Source organism: Archocentrus centrarchus, chromosome 13, assembly GCF_007364275.1.
Source record: "Archocentrus centrarchus isolate MPI-CPG fArcCen1 chromosome 13, fArcCen1, whole genome shotgun sequence".
Lineage (NCBI taxonomy): Eukaryota > Metazoa > Chordata > Actinopteri > Cichliformes > Cichlidae > Archocentrus > Archocentrus centrarchus.
Genome location: NC_044358.1, coordinates 23,637,380 through 23,656,808, shown reverse-complemented (window position 1 = coordinate 23,656,808; position 19,429 = coordinate 23,637,380). Strand labels below are relative to the sequence as shown.

The 19,429-nt window shown below is 39.5% G+C and overlaps 2 protein-coding genes across 6 annotated transcripts in view; both read left to right on the top strand.

Moving 5' to 3' along the window:
* The first annotated feature begins 90 nt into the window (after positions 1–90).
* On the top strand, positions 91–6,380 carry bud23 (BUD23 rRNA methyltransferase and ribosome maturation factor). The gene is made up of 12 exons (XM_030744735.1): positions 91–326; positions 602–639; positions 2,058–2,153; positions 2,564–2,646; positions 3,903–3,999; positions 4,090–4,186; positions 4,264–4,314; positions 4,442–4,527; positions 4,762–4,807; positions 4,901–4,962; positions 5,709–5,798; positions 5,976–6,380. Exons 1-12 carry the CDS (start codon positions 279–281, stop codon positions 6,028–6,030), a joined length of 849 nt encoding a protein of 282 aa, XP_030600595.1. The 5' UTR covers positions 91–278; the 3' UTR covers positions 6,031–6,380.
* Positions 6,381–8,053: 1,673 nt separating this feature from the next.
* Positions 8,054–19,429, top strand: part of stx1a (syntaxin 1A (brain)) — a 70,642-nt gene continuing 59,266 nt past the window's right edge. Inside the window, exon 1 of one of the 5 annotated variants that reach the window (XM_030744555.1) lies at positions 8,054–8,401. In XM_030744555.1, the coding sequence (XP_030600415.1) occupies positions 8,372–8,401 (30 nt within the window). In that variant the 5' untranslated portion in view covers positions 8,054–8,371. The remainder of the gene's footprint in view (positions 8,402–19,429) is intronic. The other 4 variants (XM_030744553.1, XM_030744552.1, XM_030744554.1 and 1 more) reach the window with 4 other exon arrangements.

Below are 19,429 nucleotides of genomic sequence, written 5' to 3'. Positions count from 1 at the left end.
AGTCTGATTAAGATCAAGATTATTTGTTTATTTATTAATTTCCATTTTTCTTTCTCAGAAGTCCTGGAGACGGAGGCCCGTCAGACAGACTCCAGGTCAGACGGTGGCGGTAGAGCTCTCGGTAATTCCACACGCTGCCAAAAGAAGAAGGGCTCTCTTGTCGCTTGTGACTGACGTCACTGCATTTCACGTGTGGACGGTTTGATCCCGAGCAACTTGTTTATAAACTAAAATTACTCACAATCACATTATTTATCGACTGACAAGCAGAGCGAAGCATGGCCTCCAGCTGTCGGCGACCCGAACACTCAGCTCCTCCAGATGTGGTCAGTTGGACGGTTTAATGTGGTGTTTGTTTGTTTTAGCTGCTGGAGTCTGCCGGTGGTTCTTTTGCAGGAAAATTAAAGATCCGTAAATTCCTCTTTAAAGGCCTCCAGCTGAAGCACCTTTTTAAAAAACGAGTTAAACTAGTCGTTTATTGTTTTAACAGTGTGATTTGCTGAGTTTGTCCGCGTAGGTGACCTGAGTCTGCGTTAGTAGTGCTTGTAGGGGTGAGCTGAGCTGTTACTGATCTCAGTGTGATGTCCTCTCATCTCTGCAGTTCTACAATGAAGAGGAGGCAAAGAAGTACTCCCAGAAGTGAGTGTGGCTGTAACGGTACTGTGTTTGTGACCGGGTTGCATGTTTAAAGTACAGCGTGTCAGAGTCTTTTAAGATGCTTAAACTGTGTATGCAGCTGTGTATATTTTTCTTAGGGTTTCTTACAGAGTCTTATCTCAGTACTTTAATTTCACCCCCTTACTGTAGACTACACATTATATATACACTCTGTGTACTGAGACACTTTGCAGCTCTCCTTTATTTAACTTCATTTAGTAAGCCATTGTTATTCTTTTCTGTCTTGCTTTATTGAATTTATTGAGCTTTATTTTTTTTTTAGCTTATTGAGCTATTCTGTTTTGTTAGTCTACTGTTTGTAAGTGGTTGTTTTTTTTATATATATATATAGGCTGTGTTTACTGTTTTTGCTGCTTTAATACAGACATTTCTTAATTTTTGGGATACCTAAAGTGTCTCTCATATAAGCTGACATTTAATAATGACAGTGGGAGATGGCATCAGTTTTTGTGCTGATCAGCTGTTTAAGCACCATGTGATGAATAACTGAAAAACATATAATTTTTGTTTTTGTATATTTGTGTTTGATATTATATTAGAACTTTTATTTTTAGGGGGGGGGTGTTCATGTGGGAAAAGTCTAGAATACACAAACAAGAAAAAGCAAATATTTTAGAAATCTGTCAAAAACCTGTTTAAAACAGAATTATATTGTTATTTATTAGTCAAATAAACTGAATTCACTTTTTTTTTTTTTTTTTTGTTTGTTCAGGTTGTTATGTGCAGTATGTTCAGGTTGTTATGTGCAGTAGAGGAGAACAAAGTCAACATAGACAGAAGGGACTGCTGCTTTTTCTTCACTTTATGTCTGTAACTGGAAACCTTTTGGTTTTAGGACTAAATGAGCAATCAGTTCATCAATATCAAACCAGTACAGTGGGTTGATAACAAGAACTCATTAGTTGCAACTCTGGAGTTGCTGCAACTCACTACTGTTCAGTGCATTAATTTAATTTGAACACCTGAGGAAAAAAGAACAAGTGTAACGACACACCATGTTCAGCCTCTTTCATACACTTATACTCCAATTAACTTACTGTGATGTGGTGCATTGACTAAAGACTCAGACTCACATAAAACTGGGTGGGGCAAATAAACTTATTTAAATATAACACAACATCCACTCAGTTCACAGCTTAGGGAGGCTGTGTCTGTGGCTGTCACACATAAACCACCCTTCCTCTTCCAAATAAGTGATACAGCTGTGTTTTTACATCTTTAGATTCAGTTGGATTCACTTTTTAGATAAAACAGGATTTTGTGCTGGACCATCAGTAACAAGTTGTCTGAATTTGTGTACTTGAGAAAGTTAAGCTTGCCTGTGTATGTTTTAATAATGTAGAAGATCTGAACTCTTGTTGTGTTTTATTGCTTCTTAGCTCTCGAATGATTGAGATCCAGACCCAGATGTCAGAGAGAGCCGTGGAGCTTTTAAGCCTACCAGAGGGTCAGCCCTGCTTCCTGTTAGATGTCGGGTGAGTGAGCGGTATTGTGTTTACAGGCTGAAATGCAGCATTTACTTTTTAAATAAGTGAACTGAGTACATTAAGTTAGAGTTGTGGAGCTGTAGTACATAAAAAGGGCCATCCTTAATCTAAGCAGTGCCTAATTAGGATGTGCACTGCCTATTGTTAATATTGAAAATGGAAGAACTTTTATTAGTGTTTTTTTTTCTTCCCAAAAATCAATCAACTACTTTTGGAAATGACAGAAACATGGAGTTTTAGGTGGAAATGCAGCAAAAGTCAGAACAGCCTTTTCTGAAGGTCACTAGTGTTGTACAAAATGCAGTGTTTTGAGTTTTAGTTTTAGCATAACCCACTGTAATCTGACACAGTAATCTGATGAATTGGTGAATAGAAACACTCTGGTCTGTGCCTCTCAGGTGTGGCTCTGGTCTCAGCGGAGATTACCTGTCAGAGGAGGGACACTACTGGATTGGAGTCGACATCAGCACTGCAATGCTGGGTTAGTCTGACACTCATGTATATCTGTCATGTTATATGCGATAGATTATCAAGAATTTTATCTAACATTTGCACAAGTGCTTAGCTGCATATTGGCATATCCCACATCTCAATATTTGGTTTAAACGTTGTCTGTAAATTACATTACAGTTACATGATGTACCTTTTAGGAGAGTTAGAATGAGAATAAAATACCTAAAGCAAATGAACCGTTTTATTGTATTTATATCACTGATGAATGATGTCCATGTGATAAAATATGATAATGTTTTTCCCAACATGTGGTCCAAATCTTGATGATATTCCTGGTTAAATCTGGTTAAAGACTGGCAGTTGATCTGTTAGAGGAAGAAATTGTAATAATCAGATCAGTTTATTGAACACAAAAAACCTCCAGGCCAAGTTTCATGTCCACAATCCAATAAATCACATGGATTATAGATCATTGTAGAAATCAATTATAAATTGCACTCCACGGCCACTTTATTAGGTATACCTTGCTAAACTTGACCCCCTTTTGCCTTCAGAACTGCCTTAATTCTTCATGGCATAGACTCAACAAGCTGCTGGAAACATTCCTCTGAGATTTTGGCCCATATTGATATGACAGCTGCAGATTTATCAGATTCACATCCATGATGTGAATCTCCCATTCCACCACATCCCAACCACAACCACATCCCAAAAGTGCTCCATAGTGTTGAGATCTGGTGACTGTGGAGACTATTTGAGTACAGTTTTTTTGCAGTCCTGCTGGAAGCAGCCATCAGAGGATGGGTACATTGTGGCCATAAAGGGATGGACATGGTCAGCAGCTCAGGTAGTTTGTGGTGTTTAAATGATGCTCAGCTGGTACTAAGGAGCCCACAATGAGCCAAGAAAATATCCTCCACAGTATGACATCACCAGCAGCCTGAACCACTGATACAAGGCAGGATGGATCCATGCTTTTATGTTTTATGCCAATTTTTGACCCCATCATCCAAATTTTGCAGCAGCAACTGAGACTCTGCCATGTGATTGGCTAATTAGATAGTTGCATTAATGAGCAGTTCAACAGATGTTCCTAATAAACTGGCCAGTAAGTGTACATTACCATAATCTTTTATGCACTTTATATAAAATTATTTTAAGCATGACAACACATCAATTCTGTGGTTAATCATTTATTTCCAAGTTTTGATTTAAGTGTGTTTTTATGTTGCCGCAAGAAATGGATAAACTGCAAACAAATGAAATGATCTTCTCATGTGACAGATGTTGCACTGGACAGAGAAGTAGAAGGAGACCTCATACTGGGGGACATGGGCCACGGGATGCCTTTCAAACCCGGTACTTTTGACGGTTGCATCAGGTAAAGAGCACAGCATACTCATAAACAAGGCCCTTCCCTGGAATTTTGAATTATTTACAACCTTTTGTTTAACCTCTTTTTCCCTTTCAGTATCTCAGCCCTGCAGTGGCTTTGTAATGCAGACAAAAGGACACACAGTCCGCCAAAGAGACTCTACACCTTCTTTAGTACACTGTACTCATGTTTGGTAAGTTTTTATCACTCAAACATCCAGAAATGTCATTTTATGACAAAAACATCTTATAACTTCTCTTTGCTCTACAGTCAAGAGGCTCACGTGCAGTTTTTCAGCTTTATCCTGAGAACTCAGAACAGGTAAAAGGAAAAAAAAAAAAAAAAAAAAACTTGTTTCTGGGATGGTTTTGTGTCAGTGGAGGTAAACTCTGAAAGTTTCTCTTAACACACTTAATCAACCTTAACCTTTTGTCTTTTCTCTCCAAAGCTTGAGCTGATAACAACACAGGCCATGAGGGCAGGCTTCAGTGGAGGCATGGTGGTGGATTACCCCAACAGTGCAAAGGCAAAAAAGTCAGTACCGACCGGAAGCAAGGCTTTTATTTTGATGTGTTCAGCTGCAGCCGTCTGCAATTGATTCCTTCATAATAGTCTGTGAAATTGGTAGCAGTGTGCTTACAGCACACAGCTAATTAGAACAGGGGGGCTCAACTGTTTGTCACCTTGGCTGCATGATGAATTATTACATATTAAAACTGTTTGCTTGATTTAAATTTTCACACGCACACACTTCCTGCTTACCTCCAGGTTCTTCTTGTGTCTGTTTGCCGGGGTAACAGGAGTTCTTCCCAAAGTAAGAAAACCAGGAGTTGTGCTGTGGATTTTGTAGATTACTGCTTTTTGTTTTAGCCACATAATCAGCACTATGTCTTTCTCCTTATTTCAGGGATTGGGATCAGAAACTTCAGACAAAACTGTTCCAAACCAGGTTCAGTACTCAGGACAAAGGTAAAGACATCCACTGCAGGCAGATGCTGCCTACTCTGAGCAATTAGACAGTTTCATGAAGCTGATTTCAGGAACCAGTGTTTATCCAGCTTTTTTTTTTTGTTTGTTTGTTTGAGTATTTCATGCAGACATAGGCAACGTAATGAGATGCAGCCTGAGGCCACTTGAGTGTTTTCTAACGTGCTCAATGCTGATTGCTCATTGTTGACGGCTGAAGTAAAGAACGTATGAGATTTTAACAGCTTTACTTATTGCCTGTTTGTTTGCGTGGTAGCTGCTTTCAAAGGATTTGCTGCTTTTGTCTTTTTTTTTTTCTTTGCAGGACATCTCTTTTTTTTCTGCAGCAAACAATATGATTAGTAAAGGGAATAATAGAAAGATTAATGATGTTGGTGGCTGTTTGGTACAGCTGTAATTTATTCTCATCAAGATAATTAGTGGTTTATTTATGATTTCTGGTAAAGCAGCCATGTAAATCATCCCATTTATTATTTTCCATTAGAAGTGAACTGGTCTTGGCCTTGATAAGTGCAGGTTCAGTCTTACCTGTTTTTATGAGGCAAAAAGACCAAAAGAAATCTCCTAAAGGGCCGTTGTCCTGCTTGACTTGAAACCCCGTCAGGCAGGTTTTCCTCCCTTTTACAGAGTAATGCACATGTATCTGGATATGTGAGATGTTTTGGATCAAATGCCAAGTTTTTGATGCAGTTTGTCAGAAAGATTAAGATTCATTTATCTTTGTGAAGATGTCGTTTCAAAAACATGAAGGGGAAATCGGTGAAGAAGGGACGGGATTGGATCCTGGAGAAGAAGGAGAGGAGGAGGAGACAGGGACGGTGTGTACATGACTGTATTTTTACCTCTTAGAGGACAAAAAATTGGATTCATTATCTTGAGTTTAAAGCTCCGAATATCTTAAGTATAGCTTTAACTTAATTTCATCTTTCATTAGCTGTATTTTATAACACTCCCTAACAGGCTTCTCTCTCTGTTGTGTGTTTGTTAACCTGCAGGGAGGTTCGAGGCGACACTAAATACACTGGACGTAAGAGAAGACCTCATTTCTAGCTGTGACTCATGCAGCTGCGCCTTCATTAGCCCTCTCCTGTGTTATGCACCCCCTCCACACACACACACACACACACACACACAAACACACCTTTGGAGTTGCAGAGTGTTTGGACTCAGATTTATTTTTCAACTCTTTATTTCAAGTGGATGTGATGCAAGAGCAAAACGCAATTACAGCCAGTCGTTTTTATATTTGCTCAAGTGTTCCTGACCAAAAGCAGTGAGATTCCACTCTCCATGTTCAGTTTGGCTAGAAGTGCATGAACAGATGTGTGTACTCACAACTGGTGGCAAAAACTGTGAAAAAAGAGCAATAACAGTATAAATAAAAACAATTTTATAAATGGTCAAATCTGTGGTTTATTTTATATATAACATTTTCTCTATTAAAACTAACCAAAATGTGTAATGGTTGTTTTAATTTTTTTTTATTTTCAGATCGTGAATGAAATTGCAGGAATAACCATAGTATGATTTTACTCTTATTAAGGAGCTAGGATATGCAAAATTACATAATAATGGACCTGAACAAACTGGCAGTTAATCAGGTTAAAGTGCTTCAGAGCCATGTTTACAAAAGACAAACAGAACTAGTTTCATTTGTATTGGAGGGAAATAATTGTTTCAATTAAGAAAAAAATGGGGGGGGGGGGGGTTACAATACTGTGCAAAAGTCTTGAGCCACCCCTCATTTCATTATATCTTGCTTCCAAAGAGCCAGACCTTCTTGTAGGGTTTTTTTTTCTATAAAGGCTCTTGAGCAGTAGATCTTCAGGCTTTCTGAAGGTCTTTCTGAGTTTTTCTGTGGGCATTGGCTGCTTTTCCACTCATTTTCAGTCCAGTCCTTGTACCAGACCACTTTGAGAATGAATGATTTGTTTTGTTAATCCACTTAGCACTGACCTATGAATAATTCAAGCGGAAAAAGCCACCTAACTCAAGGGATGAACCAGTGTTGCCGTGGCAACAGGACTGATGGAGTGATCAGTCCAAATTTGTGGTTCAAATCATCAATAGTTACAGAGAATATCAAGAGGGAGATACAAGAGTGAGTGTCTGCAGCCATCTGTAAAGCATGGTGGAGGGTCTATCATGGTTTGGGACTGCATTTCAGACAGTGGTGTTGGAGATCTTGTCAAAATTGATGGAATTATGAATGTAGAAAAGTACCATCAGATTTTGATCCACTATGTGATGCCATCTGGAAAGAGTCTGATTGGCAGCAGCTTACTTTTTCAGCATGACAATGATCCCAAACACACTGTCAATGCAGGAAAAGCATACCTGGATAGAAACACACATGGACTTGCCTCCCCAGAGCCTGGACTTCAACATTACTGAAGCAGTGTGGGATCATCTTGACAGAGAACAGAACAAAAGGCAGCCAGCATCCAAAGATGAGCTTTGAATGTCCTTCAAGAAGCCTGGAGAACTATTCCTGAAGACTGCTTCAAGAAATGACAAGAAATCTGCCTCAGAGAGTTCAGGCTGTACTGAAGAATAAACCTGGACAGGATGTTATTGACTTTCAAGCTCGTTTGAATTATACAAACTCTGTTTTTGCCTTATATACTGTATTTTCATGTATGTTTATAATGTAATTTTTAATATATCTTTAGGTATTGTCTTTATTTTCATTTTTTCATCACAACAAATATTCCGTAAAGTATAAAAACAGAATTGTTCTTGTGAGATGTCTTTTAAAGCCATTACACACAAAAAAAACCCTAAATTATTTTAATTATATTTTTCATACGGGGCTTTAAATCAAAAAGTATTTCTTTTTCGAAGTAAAATTTCGGGGGTAATTTCGAGTACCATATCCATCGGTATCGACAGGGGTCACTGTTCGCTTTGGCACAATGGAAACCACCTGGGCGTTATCTCTGAACCTGCTCAATTGTTAACCACAACCAACACAATTTCACCACTGAAGCAGGCGCTCTGTGCAAGTGTTTTTTATGTCAAACTATCCTGCATGCAGTCGGACTAAATATTCAGCGAGGAAAAACGCTGGGAAAAGAGTCTTGTAATAGGAAAAAACAAAACAAAAAAAAAACGCCAATTAGTGCGGATTGAGGAAGTTGTGGGCGTGTAATGGGTTAACGGCGGAAGGCCTCGCCTCACCTTTTCTGCGCGTCACCCATCTCTGTAAAGTGGTTCCACCATCCCAGCATCCAAATCGAGGGGGGGAAATCACCGCCTCTCGCTGCCGCCAGACGCGCCTCTTCCTCTCGGTCGAGCTCGCGTCTACCCGTCGGTCTCCGCCCCGCCGCTCCATCATCATCGCCACATATACCCAGAAGACAACGGGAATTAACAGTCTTAACAGGGAATCATGAAGGACCGCATGCAAGAACTTAGACATGTAAGTTTCTGTTTTCTGGTCAGTATCCACCTGTTAATGCGAACAGACGCTTTTTTTTTTTTTTTTTGATGCGTGTCCTATCTAAAGAGCGAGGTGAGCAACAGTTGTGACTGTCGGATCTGGCGGAGGCTCAAATTTAATGCTTTCTTATAGGAAACGGGCGCGTTTTGCTACCAGGGTTTGCTGTGCGCAAATCAGGATGACGCGCAGGAGACACGAACGATTTCACATGTTAAAACAAAGTAAAAGTCATTTCCTCACTGTGCAAAACGCGAGATCACTTTGATCTTCTTGATAATGATCCGAAATCAGTTTAAAGGCTCTTTGGTAGTAAAGAGAGGGTTTTCGGGCTGAGACTTCCTACTTAATAGGATTGAATCTTCTTAGGGTCGCTTATTAATTCAGTGCAGGATTTTTAAGCTATTGTTTTGTAGAATAATTCGAAATTAAATAGTTATATTGAAAACTGAGTAGCCTATGTGGGAATATGCCACCAGTGATTTAATTAGTGTATGTAATGTGGTTTGATCGATCTGGCCAACTATGGGTGTGTGACTGGAGTGGGAAACTGGTCCCAGCTCGCCAATTTCACCCGAGAAATGTCCACCCCTCTGCGCGTCACAGGGGCTCTTCTCCAAAAACCTTTAAACGCCAACAAGGAACACAACGTTTTGGCTTTCTAGCCACTGTGCTGTGTTTTATTAGGGATGAATGATATACTGACAAACAATGAAAATAAAACCTTGAAATCTTTGAGTTGTATCTTTGACTTTTTGACAGCTGATCACAAAGCTCTACAAATTGTTTCTTAAAGCTGAAATGACACCAAGAACTTGCGTGATTGGGTCAGGTTTTTTCTTTTGGCTCGACTGACTGAAGTGGACACAGTGAGTAGCATCCTCCACAGGAATGCTAGTTTCAGCTTGATATAGGCTACTGTGTGTGTGTGTGTGTGTGTGTGTGTGTGTGTGTGTGTGTGTGTGTGTGTGAGAGAGAGAGAGAGAGGTGGTAAAGTGGCCATTGTCAGATCTAGGTAATTGGCAGTTAAGCTGAGGAGAGAGGGGAAACAATTTACAGCTCCTCAGTTTTCAGTGAATATCTAGCTATGAATTGGCCACGAGGGAGACATCCCAGCCTTGCCAAGTGTCTGTGTCTGTCTGTCTGTGTGTGCGTGCGTGCGTGCGTTCAAGAGAGGCGTGTCTTCAGCCTGCCATACTACCTCCTTACAGTGCTGGAAAGATGCAGTTGTACCACTGAAAAAGAGAAAGACAGAGAAACAGCCCAGCTTCATCAACCAATCCGCAAACAGTCATTCCAATTTCTTTTATCATTTTTGATCATATCTGTCGTGTCTGAGAAATGGCAGCTGGAGCAGCTCAGCCGGACCTTTTTCAGACAATCTAGACCAAATAACATTGGAGTAAATTGCAAATCGCAGACTGCTAATTCCCATCAGCATTAGATTAATATTGTTTTCCTCTTCAAGTTAATGCAGCTTCTCAATTCTCATGCCTCTGTGAACAGCACAGTATAGATGTAATTATGTTAAAAACTGAATGAGCTCTACAGTTAATATTGTGTGTGATTATTATTTCTTAAATAGTTTTTATATTGAAATACACTTATGACAAATTTCCAGGGCCCAATATGTTGTTTTGGCTTGCCAGTAGTACAAATAGAAAAATATTTGTATACGCGAAAACAAGATGACCATTTATCAGTCATACTTGATAAATGATTTACTTGATAAATGATCCATTTCAAATCTACCAGAGCCCTGAATCCTTCTGAGCTCCAGCTTCAATGTGGAGATAAAATTCTAGATTATGCAGACTTTTGCAATAAAGCCTGCTGAGATTTGGTGATTTAGTGACAGCTCAGTCACTTTATGACCCACACTTAAGCTCAATGCGGCATTGAGAGTGAACTTGTAGCCTACTCAATGAATATGTTAGCACCCAATACCTGAAGCTAGTTTTACCAATTACTGCATTTTTTTTTTTTTTTTTTTTTACATCTCCTATCTCAGGTGGGAAGGAGCTGGAGTAAATCATGTTATGTATACTGTGCATACTGATTAAACCCACATCTTGCACCTTTCACACACCCTGTTGGGGTCAAAATTGGTTTTGCTTCAGATTTTCTATTTCCACTGGTGTAACCAGTTTTAATGAGATTTGGGAGTTTGAAGAGATCCTCTAAGAGCTGCCACGTTAATACGAAGGGAAATCTTGGATTCCCAGGACCCCGGGAACTTTTACTTCAAGATCTCTGTGGATTAGCAGCACAACAGAGCATCCTTGCTTTGTAAACAGAAACTACAGGCCTCGTGGAGCCAGGCTTGGGAGGAGATCATGGCTCGGTCAGTGCTGCACCCTGTTCATGCTTAGGCATATCAAGTAAGATGTGTGGAGAAGGTTTAGCTATCTCTTTCTTAACCAGCGGCCACCCGAACATAAACATAAACATAAACTGGCCCCATTTCTTTAGATTTTGCTAGAAAAATGGAAAATAGGTGCAGCAATTTATTAAAACATGTAAGCATACATGGAAATACAGTATACAATGCAAAAAAGAGTTTGTACAATTGTAACAAACTTGAAAGTCAATATTTGCTATGACCACTTTTTTTTTTTTCTTCAACACAGCCTGAACCCTCTTATGCAGCTTTTTTGTAATTTCTTTAAGTACTCTTCAGGACATTCAAAGCTCTTCTTTAGATCTTGGCTGCCTTTTTCATTCTCTATCATGATGATCCCACACTGCTTCATGTTGTGGTCCAGGATCTCCAAGATCCCCAACACCACCGGGTTTCAAATTTCAAATTTATTGCCACTGAGGTCACCAGATATATATATCAAATATTGAATTTCAAGCTCATTAGAATAGTACAACTGTTTGCTTTATATGCTATAGTTCCATGTTTCAATAAATCAATGCACCCATTTTTCTAGCAAAATATAGAAAAATGAGAGGTGAACCAAGACTGTTGCACAGTACTCTGTGTGTGTGTGTGTGTGTGTGTGTGTGTGTGTGTGTGTGTGTGTGTGTGTGTGTGTGTGTGTGTGTGTGTGTGTGTGTGTGTGTGTGTGTTGTATTCAAAGATTTGCAAGTATTGTAGTTGAACAAGACTACTTGATCTTTCCAGTTATTATCAAAAGAAGGGTGGAAGGATTCACCTGGGGTCATTAAAACTAAGTCTGAATATTAAAGGGGATTATGTATTCCAAAGCTTAGCACCAAAACTTTGGAACAGCTTACCACTCTCTCTTTGTACTCTTGACTCTGTGGCATCCTTCAAAAAAAACAGCTTAAAACTCATCTATTTAGGCAAGCATTTTGGGTCAGGTTTTTGTGTTCTGTGTCATTTTATTTGGTTTATTATGACCTTGAGTTTTCTGTCTTTTTTTTTATCATCTCTGTAAAACACTTTGTGACTGGTTTCTCGTCTTGAAAAGCACTATATAAATAAATTTGACTTTACTTTTACATTAACAACAGAAAGTTGCATGCAGACAGATCTGTTGTTTTAATAACGAACCAGCTTATTCTATCCTGATTCCTAACCAATCAGTTCATGGCATCTGCCCAGCACTAAAACTATAGCAGTGCTCTTTTTGCCTAAATGCATCATCTGGAACTCAGTGGGATCATTTCTGTGCAAAATAACACAGACATTTGAATTGTTGTTTTACTATAAATTGTCTTGACTGAATAAGTAGAGTGGATTGTGTCCAATACCTACTCTGTGTCAGTACTGATCCTAATCATCTTATTATATTGTTTGCATTATTTGTTAAGCTTTGCTTCAAGGGTTTAATTTAAGAACTTTAAGGATGATGTCATCATTTATTTGGACTTTAGATGAGTCCTTTAGTGTAAAATCTGTGAAATAATTCAGTTACAAAAAGACATTATATAAGAATTAATTTTTTACATAGAAATCATGCATATCAGCAGCAAATGGAAGACTTCTGAGCTTTGCAGATTTTGTTGCTTATGTGTCTTTGTGTGTGTCACACTGCAAGTTTACTCAGCCATGTGCTTGTGTGTCATTTTGGCAGGAAATTGAGTTTTGCTCATATTTGTGTGAGGGTGCAGGTTCTGCTCCAACATTGTCCATATGCACATAAAGCTACTTTATGAGCTCAACACCTGCCTACGACTCTGCCCCCCCCAATAACTTGTTAGCTTGGTGCCTAAAGCCGCCTGACTTAATAACAAGGATGGTCATACGGCCTCTTCCCTCCCCTCCCCTCACCTTGTCCCATCACTCCCAGTTGGCCCAGCAGTGATTTAGTGGCAGATGGTGATGATGTGATGCGTTTGTCAGCCTTCTTTGAGCTCTGAAACCTGAGGGGAAAAATTCTGATGAGGTTATTTCGGATTTCACACACAACAGGGACTGTTATAAATCAAACCTGATTGTTTATCATTTTGCAGCAGCGAGTTATTCATTTAGGCTGGCATTATGAATGCAGCACCTGTAACAGTTAATTTCGCCTTCAGATCTCATTTTTTTCCCTGACATTTATCAGCTCTGTCTGTTTCTTCAGTCTTGTCATTTGATTGACTGTATCTGCCTCTGTTCCTATCTCTGTGTCTTTAAAAGTAAGCCTCTCTTTTCCTTTTATTCTCTATGTAATGGTGAGTTCTGCCATTATTGCTCTTTGCTCTCTTCCTATCAGTGATTTATCAGATGGCTTCCTGTCCTCCCCTAGATTTTTTCCCTTTCCTTTATCCCTCCTCCCTTCTCTAGGCCGCCTTGTTAGTCAGTGTTAGTGTTGGCTCAGGCGGCTCTTCGTGTCTCTGAATGCTGGGGCTGCTCACAGTCACTACCTGTTGGGCATTGGAGTGACACATTAACTAATAGGATAGTTTTGAAGCACAAACTCCAAGCTTGTGCGTGTCTTTGAAAGTCTTGCTTCTTTTCATTACCCCACCGCTTCTTTTGCTTCTCTTTGTTGCATTTTATTCTGTTTTTACCACCTTTTTTTTTCTTTTCTATCCTTGACCTGAGCTTTGCTGTTGATCCTACTTCATTGACACTAACGGCAGTGAGACAAAAGAAGCCACTCTGGTGGCTGTTGGACTCAATGTTGATCCTAGGGGGGGTCAGAGGTTTTATTTGTCGTTGTTCAAAGCTTCAGGCCTGTGTAAACTGCAGGATCTCTGGAGGGCAAACTGGCTGCTTTCTGGTTGGGACCAACAGATGAGACTTTTCTGTGAAATCATGGGTAGGAGGAATAAACTAACATTGTTATTGCACTATATTATCAGAAAGGCACACGGACAGTCACAAACACATTATTCATTAACAGATAAATGCTGCATAATTGCATTAATGAGCCATGAAATGAGTGTGACCGATCTGGCATTTCACCAGAGACTTGTCTGTCTTTGCAAATGAGGTGACAGTTGCAATGATATCCAATATCTCTTGGCTGTTAGTAGATATTAGAAATGTGTGAATGGACTGTCATTTGTACCACTGTTTGCTGAATATTGCCTCCTAGAATTAATGCAAATCACCATGTTGTTTGTGGTGTTTTCTGCGTGCCAAAATCATGTTGGTTCTTCTCATAAAGCAGTGTTGAAGACACGAGTTAAAAGAAAACCTAATAATAAATAGATGATTCTGTAATCAAACTATTCCCAGCTGTTGTGGGAGACTTAGCTTCAGGTCATCTTTGTTAACGCTGCTAAAATTGAGTTTTTAATGTGCTGACCTCTTTTTTTTCTCATCATCTTATAATTAATGGCAGCAGAAGGGCTGTGTAGCTGCCATTATTTATTTATTTTTGATCACAGTTACTTCTTGGAGATTAAGGTTGTGAATTGTCATTGTCCTTATTAGTCCCGGTGTAGTTCCTTCTGTCTTTGCAGGTGGTTAATATTGCAATGTAATATAACTCGTGCCAGCTTGTGCCTGAACAGTAAACAATAACATATAACAATATTTACTCTCACTGACATGGTTTCTGCAGTTTCTTTTGGTTTCTCTTTCTCGTATTGAACACATTCTTATCTCATTCAGTCAGATTGCTGTTGGTGGTGTGCCTTGGTGTTAGGTGTTAGATGTTGTGCGCAAACAGTAACGTTGCCACAGCTCAATACCAATAGCAAAATGGCAGTAAAAAAAGACACAATTGCACACTTGTGCCTTCAACCTGGCAGCGTTGGCTGCAGCATCCATGCGAGGTTGCAAAAATTGAGAAGTGCGGCATGGCTCGCACCAGTGGCTGTGACACCACTTTTGTTCAGCCTTACCGCTGCAACCAGCATGTTTCAAAAGGTGCAACTTTTACTGAGGAGGTCAATTCTCTGTTTCTGGTTTGCATCAAACTTTTCAGTTTCACTGCTGCTTGGCTAGTATTTGGCAAGTGTTTGCAGACAGGTTGGTGTCTTCCATGCAAACTGTGGGTGACCGTGGCAGTCTGCTAGCGACCAAAGGTTTTTGATGAAGCACCTTATACCTCTATGCAAAACAATTTTACCTACCTCTTTTTCTCTTTTGTGTTAGTAATTGGGTCCTCTTTTTTCTCAGGTACTGTAAATGGCTATTTTCAGATGCTCATGAACCATCAATCACTGCTTTAAAACCGTGATACTCTGCGGTGAGAGTTTGGCTGAGTTAAGATGCAGTTGTTCTGCACTTCATATCTGTGCTTTTCAGGCCTCTTGGGGAGCTCTGAAGCTGTGAACACCATCCTGACATATCAGCTCTTAAACCGATACTGAAACTTATGAAGAGCTTCTCTTTTACACATCCAATGTGTTTCTGTTCATCAGGAAGTTGTAAATTCAGTATTCATGCAAACTTACATAGTTTTGTTTTAGATAATAAGTTATCGAGCTATTTATGCTAAATGCTTTTCTGCGTTCACCAGCTAATTGGTTACTGTGACAACAACGAACCAGAACAGCATAATTTTGAGCCTGGAAACAAAAATCATGGTGTTTGAAGTTGGTATAAAGTGCTGTAGAGCAGAGAGAAACTTCAGAGTGGTGCAACTGATTATTCCCTGTGGATTCATAAGATACCTGCTTTACACACGAGCTGTCATTTCAGCCAAATTAGGGTTAGAGGATGAAATAAAATAAAATGTAACAGGAGTTTGGTGTTCATTCCTCTGGTTCTGACTAACATGTACAGTAATTAAAATTATTTTTTAGTACTGTGATAATTACAGTACCTTTTGATACCAAAATTCTAAAAAAAATACATGATGATTTTTTTTTGTACTGAGTGGGGGTTGTCAAAAAATTGATACTCAGATACTAATTGATACTAAAAACTACTTTTGGATTAGCTACTCTTTTGCAATAGTACTGTCTTCACCACCCTCAGCTGGCACACAACCTCACACATTGGTGCTGCAGGTAGGCAGCCTTTCCCCTCACTAACAGTTGAACACATGAACAGCAGTAGGGCAACAAACTTGGCCAAGCGTCTTTATGAGGAATATCATCAGGTAAACCTGTCGATATTGAGGTTTGAAATTCTAGTACCATAACAACACCTGGACAGTAGGGCAACAAACTTGGCAAAGTTTTGAGATTTTTCTGTGTCAACTATTACAAATATTCTAAAGCTGAAACTACTTTTTGATAAACTGATTAGGAGACACAATACTGGTAGCAATGTCAATATTTGCATTCAAGACATTTTTCAAGCATCATTGCAGAACAAATTCAAGGATTTTCTACTTTTTGTTTTCTTCTGTGTCACTGGAAATTAAGTATCCATTAGTTTTGAATGCACCACCTTGGGTTTGGGAAATCAAGGACACTTTTAACTTAACAGATTTAAAGGCCAAAGCTTAATCAGTTAATTGAGATTAACAGCTGATTAGTGCAGATTATTTAGTAAGGAGATTCAGCTTCTGCCTTAAATTGTTTTGTTTTAAATTTGGTATCCCTCTGCCTTTTTTTTTTTTTCTTTTGTACCAGTGCTTCCTGATAGCCTGTTTTTCCTTTGCACCTCTTGTCATATAGCTTTTTCATTTCTCCTTCATTTGTTTTCTATGTATCCTGCCATTCTTTGACATCCCTCTCACTTTCTGTTACATTTCCTCCATATCTAGAATATAATTGCCTTAGAGGTGCATTGGTGCTGTCATAATCCTTCATGGTCAGTGAGATACTGAGTGAAACACTTAATATATTCCCTAGGGGAAGAAAGAGAAGGGATGAGGGGTGGGAAAAGCCATAGTATAAACTGTGACAGCATATCTTTTCCCTGCCTGTGATCTGTCATTAAAGTTCAGTTGGAGCTTTAAGACATTTTCTCACCCACTCCTGCAATGCCGAAGACTGGCCAACCATCCACTGCTGTCTACACACTTGCTCAGCGCAGACAAGTTTGTGTATGAACATCCTCAACAGCTTGTCATTTATATATTCATATCCATACACATAGGCCAATTATGAGCTAACAAGCTAAAATGGGAGTAAGTATCTGCCTCATTCATCTTATGTGAGTCCCTTCGGCAGAAAGAGATGTCTCTGTAAGAACTGTCAACTGAAGACATTTGAATTCTGCTCTAAAAATTATTGATTCCCTCGAAAATCTTGCCATGAATGTGATAAGTTATTCATTCACTGTGCATCACTTTCTAAATTTGTATTTAGGCAACTTTAAATTGCATAACTTTGATGTGATGATATCATATCTAAATTAGTATTAATTAATATTTCTTCCTTTGGTCTGAAAACCACAATAACATCATTTGCATCTTACCTTTTGCAAATTAATTATCGTTCCTTGGTCACCCCCCTCCCTCGAAGGCAAAGTATTTCCATAGTGAGTGCCTTTCTTATCAGTGAATCAGCTATCACTATACTAGTTGCCAACTTCCACGTGTAGTTTTTGCTGTGCCATTTGTAGTTTTTCCTATGCTTGTGGGCTTCCTCCTTCTTTTTCTTAAGAATAGACCAGAACACTTGTAGCTGTATGCTGCCTCTTTCAGTTCTGGAAGAATTACCACCTCACTACATACTGTGCGTGTGATACCGACAGTATCAAAGAAAAACAAGTACTGTCACATTTTCAGAATTTTGGTATCAAATGGTAGCCTGAGTATTGCTTCCCTAGTCCAGGGTATACCCCACCTCTCCCCCTGTGGCACTTGGCTTAGGGTCCACCTGGATGGATGGAACTTTGATAATTACACTATTAAAAGTCAGAAAGATGTAATGTGATGCACTTCAGAAGGATGAAGAAAAAACAAGAGTGGTATAAAATCTTGGAAGTTTGGCATTCTAATAAAGAAATACATATACACTCATTAGGTACACCTGCTCAACTGCTTTTTAATGTATGTAATCAGCTACCCACGTGGCAGCAGCTCAGACATGGTCAAGATGACCTGCTGAGATTTGAAGCAAGCATCAGCACAAGTTATAAAAGTGATTGATGTGACTTTGAATGTGGCATGGTTGGTAGTGCCAGATGGGCTCATCTGAGTATTATTGAAACTGCTGATCTACTGGGATTTTCCCATCTCTAGGGTTTATAGAAAATGGTCTAAAAAAGTTCTCTGAGAGAAAATGCCTTGTTCATGTCAGGGGAGAATGGCCACACTGTTTTGAGCTGATAGGAAGGCAACAGTAACTAAAATAGCCACTCACTGCAACCAAGGTATGCAGAAGGCCATCTCTGAATGCACAACACGATGAACCTAGAAGCAGACAGGCTAAAGCTGCAGAAGAGTATTCCTGTCAGCTAAGCTAACAGAAAACTGAGGCTGTGGTCAGAATTTGGCCTAAATAACATGAAAGCAAAGATCCATTCTGTCTTGTATCAGCAGTTCAGGCAGTTCAACGTATCTCATACTGGTTTCTTGAACATGATAATTAGTTCACTGCACTCAGATGGCCTCCGCAGTCCCCAAATCTCAATCCAATAGAGCACCTTTGGGATGTGGTGGAATGGGACATTTAAATCATGGATGTGCAGCTGACAAATCTCCAGCAGCTGTGTGATATAATCATGTCAATATGTCTCTGAGGAATGTTTCCAGCACCTTGTTGAATCTATACCACCAAGAACTGATGTAGTTCTCAAGGCAAAAGGGAGTTCAACCCAGTACTAGACAGGTGTACCTAATAAAGTGACTGAGTATATAGCACAATGAAACGTTGATTCTTCTGAGGACAAGATATTACAACACAACCTAACAGTTAGTTGGCTTGGCAAGGGATAGTGAGATAGTAAAGAAGAAAAGACAAAGTGCAGGCCTGAGGGGGGAGAGCAAGACAAAGGTAGCTGAGTCCATGCTGTGTGGGCTCACTGCTGTAATGATTCTGTAGTGAAGCTGGAGTCTGGAGGAAGGCGAGCGAGAGAATGACTGACAGGAAGAATGAGAAAGTAAAAAGGAAGACTATTAAAGGGGGAGGACATTGAGGAGGATTGTTAGGAAAAGGAAATTGTTGCACATGTTCACACTTTGACACTGCGCTGCTGTGGTGGCAGCGCTTCATCTGTTCTCCAACCCACATTATTCTCCTTCATCCGTCTCCCCCGTGCTCTGTACACAGCAGGCACAGCTTATAATACAGGCTTCTTAACCTCAGCCACATTTGTTTTTTAATGGAATGCAGCAGGTCCATACTTCAGGAACTAGATGCACATCTTTTTCTAACAAAATTAAATAGAAATTCTCAAATGAAAGTCAAAGAAAACTAGCAGGTAAAAAAGAGAAATTAAGAAATGTGTAGTCAAACAGATGTGTTGGTTCAGCCAAACAGCCAGCAGGCCTATGATGTGGTACATGGCAAAAGCAATGATTACATTTCTGGAACTGCTAACAAGAGATTCCCTATGAAAGGATACAGTTAGCAACAGGAAATTTCTTTGAATGGGTTTTAATACTTGACTGAAAATGTAAAATTCTTTGAACCTTTTGGAGAAAAACTTTAATGTTTCATGTCAGTGTAACTGCCTTTGTTCAGAAGCCCCACAATGTCTCCTTTATTTAACCAGGAAGTCCCACTGAAATCAAATCTCTTTTACAAGGGAGACCC